Source organism: Beta vulgaris, chromosome 4 (assembly GCF_026745355.1).
Source record: "Beta vulgaris subsp. vulgaris cultivar EL10 chromosome 4, EL10.2, whole genome shotgun sequence".
NCBI classification, from domain to species: domain Eukaryota; kingdom Viridiplantae; phylum Streptophyta; class Magnoliopsida; order Caryophyllales; family Amaranthaceae; genus Beta; species Beta vulgaris.
In genome coordinates, this window is record NC_079205.1 from 43,771,093 (window position 1) to 43,779,523 (window position 8,431).

The 8,431-nt window shown below is 32.6% G+C and overlaps 1 protein-coding gene across 1 annotated transcript; it reads right to left on the minus strand.

Annotated features, from left to right (window-relative positions):
* Nucleotides 1-307: 307 nt before the first annotated feature.
* On the minus strand, nt 308-1,120 carry LOC104907691 (uncharacterized mitochondrial protein AtMg00810-like). Its single transcript, XM_048642074.1, has 4 exons — nt 1,105-1,120; nt 752-1,014; nt 469-553; nt 308-414 (listed from the first exon to the last, which is right to left on the minus strand). The coding sequence occupies exons 1-4, from the start codon at nt 1,118-1,120 to the stop codon at nt 308-310; spliced, it is 471 nt and encodes a 156-aa protein (XP_048498031.1).
* Between the last annotated feature and the right edge of the window lie 7,311 nt (nt 1,121-8,431).

Genomic DNA, 8,431 nt, shown 5'->3' on the forward strand with positions numbered 1-8,431 from the left:
TCTACATTCTGTCGAATATAGTGAACATCAATGTGGAAATGATTTATTCTTTCATGAAAACAAGGATTTTCAGTTATGTGTTTAGCAACCTTATTATCACAAAATAAAGGCACAAGAGTAGGAATGTGGATCTTAAAGATCTGCCAATAAATTATTGATCCAAGTGAGTTCAGTAGTACACCAGAGCCGGTCCTCTCGTACTAGGGAAAAGCAACCCTATAGTCGCCATCTTTATATATGGTTTACTTGTAAGTTTTACTGGGTAGTAGTGTGACTCATGCTTCTATATTCAGCTTTAGTGGAACTTTTAGAAACAACTTTTTTGTTTCTTAGTCTTCCAGGATATGAGAGAAGTACCAAGAAATATGCAATAACTAGTAAGAGACTTGGATGAATCCATGCAGGAGCCCCAATCTGCATCATAGTAACCATGAACTTACAAAGTGGAGTTAGCTGAGTAGAACAAACCATGATGTAATGTGTTGTTTACATATTTTAGAACATGTTGAGCAACAAGAAAATGAGGAACTCTAGGGGCACAAAGAAATTGATTGAGCTGTTGAACAACAAAAGAAATATCTGGCCTGTTCATGTTTAAGTACAACAGCTTGTTAATAATTCTTCTATAAAGTTTAGGATCAGTCATCAAATCACCATCATGCTTGCTGAGCTTTAAGCCTTGTGAGAAAGGACAAGTTGCAGCCTTACAATCAGTCATACCAGTGTTGTGAAGAAGATCCAAAATGTATTTCCTTTGATTGAGCAGAATACCAGATGAATCTCTAGTAACTTCAATATCTAAAAAGTATTTGAGAGGACCTAGGTCCTTAATTGTAAATTCAGCATGTAACTTATATTTCAAATGTTGAATTTGAGAAAGATGTGTTCCAGCTACCAATAGGTCATCCGCATAAGCCACAACAATAGTATAAGTGTCTCCATGTTGTAATATAAACATAGAATAGTCATACATAGACTGTATAAAACCAAGAGCAAAAAGAAATTTAGTCAATTCTAAATTCCATTACCTAGAAGCCTGTTTTAGGCCATAGATTATGGAGCGTTTCAGCTTGTAAACTTGACCTGGTTTGATCTTTGTATAACCCAAGGGAGGCTGCATATATGAGTCTTCCTCAATAAAGCCATGTAAAAAGGCATTATTGATGTCTAGTTGATGAATTTTCGTATGACAAGCAACAACAACTACAAGAATAGTTCTAACAGTAGTAAATTTAGCAATTGGACTAAAAGTGTGTTTATAGTCCTTGCCTTGAATTTGTTTATCTCCACGAGCAACTAACCTGCCTTAACACCTTTCTACAGTCCCATCAGAGTTGAATATGGTCTTGTAGACCCATTTACAGCCAATAAGTTTAACATTGCTAGGTAAATCCACAATATCCCAAGTACCATTGGTTTCAAGAGCCTCTAACTCTTTGTTCATAGCATCCATCCATCTATAGGATGATTTTTAGCTTGAGCATAAGAAAATGGCTCAACAGTGGATAAAACATTTGCTAGACTAGCAAGATGTTCACTAGGTAAAGAAGAAAGTTTATGACATTGGTAGGCATTAAATGAAGAAGAAATAGAAGAAGTAGGAAGAATAGTTTTAGGAACCACAAATCTTTGTATTTAGTAGAAGGAACAGGTTGCCTATATGATCTTCTAAGTGGATGAAAAACAGGTCCAGGTACTTGTTCAGTAGGTATCTGAATGTCATTGATATTAGACTGCTCCTGAGATAGAACAGGAGCTGCAGGAGAAGATGGAAAAGACAAAGAAGAGTCATAGTGTAGAGAAGGAGAAGTAGAAGAGATAAATGTAGATTGAACAGGAGATGTATGTATGTAATCCCCCCATAATTTTAAAGGATTTTATAAATATATTTTAGTATTTATATATTTATAATTAGTATTTATATTTATATTTAAACATAAGTTAGTTTTAAATGATTTGATTATTTAAAGAAGGTTGACTATTTCAAAAGTCAAATGAAATTATTTTAAGGATTTAAGAAAGTTAAAAATATTTTATTTAGGCATGCTTTGAAAAAGTTTGAAATACGAATTTGATTTGGAAAAGAAGTCTAAGTGGGTTTGAGTAACCCAAATTCTAGGTAGATTAGGAGAAAAGAGTTATATTGATGTTAGGAGTTCTAATTTATTTATCCTATTCATCATCAAATTTAATTGAGCCCAATCTCATTTTCCTAAGCCCAAAAGGAAGCTTCCTTATATATCTTAATACTCAATTATTTTACCCAAACAAAGATTATTTTCTCTCTCTTCTCTGTCAAACCACACGGCCAACCCTATTCTCTCTCTCCTCACTGTTTTCTTTTTCTCTCTCTCAAATCTTTTCTTCTTTTTCAAGTAATGTTTCTTCTTCAACAAGAAACGTCGCAAAACCTTCAAATCTTCAATTTTTGCGTCGAGTTCTGCTGCTGCGTGTCCCTTGTTTTCGGCACCTTTGCTCTTCTCTTTGGTTCTTTGCTTTGTTGGTTAATTATTTTTCTTCTTCCTCAAGTTTCCACTAAAGACTGTTTTTATGCTTTATTTTAATGCTAATCATAATTATTGATTTTAATTTACTATTTAATAAATATTCTTAATTTATATATATTATATATTATAAGAATAAAAATTCAGATCTGTTTATTATTGCTAGATTGAAGTTTTAATCATTAAAGCATGGATTTTTAGGGTGTTAATTATTAGAAAACCATAGTAGTATGTTGTACACTATGAGATTGTTTTAGATTATGAATTTAAGCATGTTTACATATATTTAAAGAGGATTTTATGATTTTATAAGTTGCTGGAATTTCATAAAAGACCTTATTAATGGAGTTTTAAGAATTTTAATTATTAGTATGGTAGTACTATGCTAGGAATTAAAAGTAATTGAAGTTTTTTAATAGTAAAATCAACTTTTGAATATGTTTAAAGGGGATTTTAAATATTTTAAAGTTGCTGTATTTTTATTTAAGAGTATTGATTTTAGTTTATATTGATTTCTAGGCGGAGAATACTCAGTAGGGACTTTTAAGGAATTAAAAGTGGGCTGCCAACTAGTTTACATAAGGTACGTACATACTTGTGTGCTATGTGATTAGTATCATGATTTAAGGAGAAAAAGTTGTAGTATCATGTATAGGAACTTTATAAGTTCATATGTTATTTCTAGTATAATTATATTGATTTATACATGTTTTATGCATGTGTGCAAGCATGTTAATTATGAGATTTATTATGAGTTAAAGATTGTCATATTTGTATGGATTTATTGATGCAAGCATGTGAATGAGAACTTTAGTTATTAATATCACATGGGGGAATTAATATGTTATTAAGATTGATTCATGTTATTCATGTGTTCCCTTACATGCAAGTATTATTTTCACTACTTTATGAGGTTTGTGGGCCTTATTTGGTAAGTTGATAAGTTATGTCTTTTAAAGGTAAGTTTGATTGTTGGCTAGGTTCAACAAATAAGAAAGTTTGAGATTAAAAGAAAGTAAGTCTTGGGTTGTAAGTTGTTATCACTTATTAAATCCTAAGATAAAAGAAGTTCAGTTGTGAATGTTTGATTTGTATTTTTGTGTTGCTGGTATGGGTGTCATAACAAGTAATAATTTGTAGATAACATAAAGTGTAACGAGGATAGTTATAAACTTTAGACTGGTGCACGTCTAGAGTTGGGCATTAGGAGTTGGGGTATATGGTGAGCGAGCCATGGCTTTTTACAGGAGATGGATTGATCACCATCCCTATTACAGTAAGCAAAGGTTCCTCGATATCGCAGGTCATTTTGGAATATGTGGTAGCTCTTGTATTTCGTCTTCTTAGTGAAGGCATTAGTAGATAAGACAACTCAAGTCCAATAACTATTCCATTAAAGTAATAAAAGATATTTAGAGTTTAGTTCAGTATAAGTTATCTGCAGAATGTTTTATGATTATATTGTTATTTATCCCTGCATGTTATTTATTTAGTATCATGTTAAGAATGCTTATGTATTAGTATGTAGTACTCAGCTTTACTGATTGCGTGCTTTGTTTGTGATTGTGATCATGCTTTGCCTTATTGATCCTGTGATGACCCATTTTGGTGAGTAGATTCTTTAAAGCATTGACATTTACAGGTTCGCAGATGTGCATCATTGAGAATCTGGAAATGGAGAGAATGTGTAATCTAGTATATCTTATTTTCTGCATTAGTAGGAACGTACTTTAATAAGTTGTTTGAATAGACATAGTTAGAATGTTTGATTTTAAAGTACTTATTTATTTATTTATGATAATAAATTTTAAAGTTTAGTTATATGTTTTCTGCTGCAAAATTCTGAATAAGCCGATACGTTATCACATGGGCGACAATGCTTTGGTAATTCTATAAGTTTTATATTATAAGGGTATTTCTGAAAAGAGAGAATTATCGGGGTGTTACAATGTATGGAAGAGATAGGTGGTGTAGAGGGAAGAGGAGATAGAAAAAGTAGGAATATCATCATCATGTAAGGTAGGACCACCCATGGAAGTAGGAAGTGAAGAGTGATCATTGACAGAAGAAGAAGAAGTCTTAAAAGGGAAGACATCTTCCTGAAATTTAACATCTCTACTAAGGATAACCCTGTGTGACTGAAGATCATAGAGCTTGTAACCCTTTTGACCATAGCGGTAACCTAAGAAAACACATTTCTCAGCCCCAGGAGCAAACTTATCAAAAGTTTTGCAAGAAGCATAGCATAAACATCCCACAACCTTCAGATGATCATAAGAAGGTGACTATTTCATCAAACATTCATAAGGTATGATCCATTGTAACATAGATGAAGGCATCAAATTGATTAGATAAGTAGAAGCCAATAAATCATTCCAAAACTTGTTAAAGCAACATGAAAATTTATGGCCCTGACAGTTTCAAGAAGGTGCTTATGCTTCCTTTCAACCCTGACATTCTATTGGGGTTCACCAGGTAAGCTTCTCTAATGAATAATGCCTTTACTGGCAAAAAGAAGAGAACAAGCTTCCTGATAAATCTCAGTCCCATTATCACTTCTAATGATCTTAATAGAAGTATTGAATTGATTCTTAACATAGGCAACAAAATCTTGCATCAAAGTAGGGACTTGGGTTTTAGAATGAACCAAATGAGTCCAAGTTGTTCTTGAAAAATCATCAAGAATTGTTGAAAAATATGTAGAACCTAATGAAGAAGAATGTCTACAGGGGCCCCAAAGATCCACATGTACTAGTTGAAAAATGGCACCAGCATGAGAAGTAGAAATAGGAAAAGAAGAGTTATGAGATTTAGCAAACATACAAGGTTCACAACAACAATCTATTGTATTATTCTGTTTGTATGGAATGTGTGGCTTAGACATTTTTTGAGTAGACAATGACCTAGCCGAGCATGTAATAAACTAAGTGTAGGTACAAAAATGCCAACATGATAGCTATTATTTAACAAAGATGGACAAGCAATAGAGAGAACATACATAAGAAGATTAGACAGAGCTGAACTTATATAAACCATCATGTTGATAGCCAATAGCCAGAAAAACTTTAGTTGTAGGGTCCTGAAATTGGTATGAAGGTGTGAATATAGCAAGCAAATTATTTTGAGATAACAGCTTACTAACAGAAAGAAGATTATGTGTAAAATGAGGTATTAATAACACATTTTGCAAGATGATTTTGTCTGTAAGATGAACATTGCCAGTTATATGTACTAATTTGGTTGTACCATCAGGTAAACCAACTTTAATTTAATAAGTGTATGTAAAGTAGTATGTGAAGCAAATAAGCTTCTATCCCAGATCATGTGATCTGTGGCTCCAATATCAACAATCCAAGCTATTTAATCATGCGAATATGGCAATGAATTAGTATTAGAAGCATTAATAATACCTGCAAAATTCACTAAAGAATTAAAATATGAGGTAGCTTGAGGAGTAGCTTGTCCTTTCACCATTTTCATCATCTCTTTGTAAACAACTTGAACCAAGGCTGAATCAACTTGTGTGTGTTGATTAGAGGCATCACCACCAGAAAAATCTAAGGGAGTAATGTTAGCAAATTCACCAGTAGTATCTCCAACAAGAGCAACCATTTTGTTAGTAGCAATAGCACCAATATACTTGTTCTTCATATTGAGAAACCAATCAGGATATACACCAGTTAACTTGAAACACTAATCCATAGTGTGACCAGTTTTCTTGCAATAGTCACATTTTCGATTGCTTTTATCAATTTTAAATCTCTTACAATATCTTCTGTCAAACTGAGAAGGATTAACATGTGGAACATTGCCTTGAGATGATGGTTGTCTCATAGACACAAAAGCACTGGTCTATAAAGAAGATTCTTGATGTATATTGAGTCTATTTTGCCTCTCAACTTGTAAAAGCATATAATATGCTTTATTCACATTACGTAATGGATTCATACTCAATATATTTGTTGTCATATAATCATATCCTCTATCTAATCCAACGAGAAGTTGAATCAATTTCTATTTCTGATCAACAGCTAATACTTTCTTTAAAATTCCACAAGAACATTGCTCTAATGCACCACAATCACAATCAGATTATCCATCTAAAAATTGTATTTCATCCCAAACTCTTTTCTTTTTTTTTTTTCTTTTTTTTTTTTGGCAATTCAAAGTTGTTATTGATAACCAAAAAAAATAGAGAGAAGCCTAATAAGCTTCTTACAACCCAGACATCCACCACACCACAGCTAAGCCTACCAATACAAGAGTAATAGGCTAGTCCACTAACAAAGTCCTTACATTTTCAGGACAATTACAAGCAGTCCTAAAAACAATCTCTTTAACTAGAACATGAGCAGGCACTAAAGTATCATTAAACACTTTATTGTTCCCTTGAAGCCATATTGCATAAATGGCCTCTGTAAATAGCTTAACATAAAGCCTAGCCTGTCTACTTTGCCCACGAGCCTAAGTCTTGGCCTTCCTTACCTCTTCACCAAAAGACTGAACATGATAGTCCCAGTGTACCTTGTTATGAATTGCTTGCCAGACTGCTGCAGCATATCCCAAACTCTTTTCAGTTTAGAATAGTATTGCACAATAGAATCAGTACCTTGTGAAATAGATGATAGTTGTTTATGTAATTCAAACCATTGAGGTGCATTAGATTGGCCATACCTCAATGATTTCTTCATATAATTGATTTGCAGATTGTTTTAGGATAAAACCTTCAACAATCACCTTATCCATTGAATTCAACAACCATGATTGATTCATGTAATCATTTCTCAACCATTTTTGCAATTCTTCTGAATCGGATGAAAGTCTAACAGTCTTTCCATCTATGAATGTTAGCTTGTTCTTATCTCCCAAAGCTAATCTAACTCCACGATTCCAGGTGAGAAAATTATCACCATTTGAGTTTATGAACACTAAGATGTTGATCAGGTTGATCTCCTGATCCTAGAAAATACTTATTAGTATACCCTACAATAGTATTCTGAGGTTGAGAAATAGAATTTTGAGAACCTTCTGTCATTTTCAAAATCAATAAATGCAAAAATTCGCAATATGTAGAATGAAATTTGAAGAAAAATCAACTTAGATTGTTGATTTTAACAAAAGAAACACAAGATTTGTAGAAAAATCAACTGAAATTATTGATTTATATCAAAGAAATATATAATTAATTTCTAGAAGTAATGCTTTGATTACTGTAAAAATAGATTGAATACAATAATTGAAATTGAAGAATACGATCAATTTGAGCTTCTAGCTCTGAGTACTATGAAGAGATAATTGATATTATCTCAGAGAAAAGGAGAGAGAAAACTTTAGATCACTATTTCATCAAAGCTTGAAATGATTTACAGCCTAAAAAACTATTTATACAAGAAGTAATACAAAGAGTATTCAAGAAGCTAAGTAACTAACACTAACTAACACTTAACAAACTCTAACTAAAATATAACAAACTGCCAGCTACTGTCAGCTCATCGGTAGCAAGGAAGGAGCCTAGCTCCTGAGTTACAATAGACTTGCATGGTAAGGGTTAATTAATGAAAATCAAACATTTGTATAGGCTTTGATATATTTTGTGAACAAGCTATAACTTAGACAAGACCCATGAATCAACTAGAGGGGGGAGAACCTTGTATCTTATACGACACAAGATATGAAATCGACGGAAATCGATCTAATTTGATAAGTTTGTTATAATTGTAATGACTCTAGACAAAACCAAACACGAATACACCAAAAGACTCAATTCATGAGATCTAGGAGAATGAATCTTGAACTTGATAATTTTTTTGGGAAAATTTGTCAAAAAAACAACCTTGATATTTGGTCTGTTGCAAAGCAAGAGCAATCTGAAAAGCCAAGTTCAAATATTGTTAAGAACTTAAAGTCTGTTTATATATTCCAAGCCT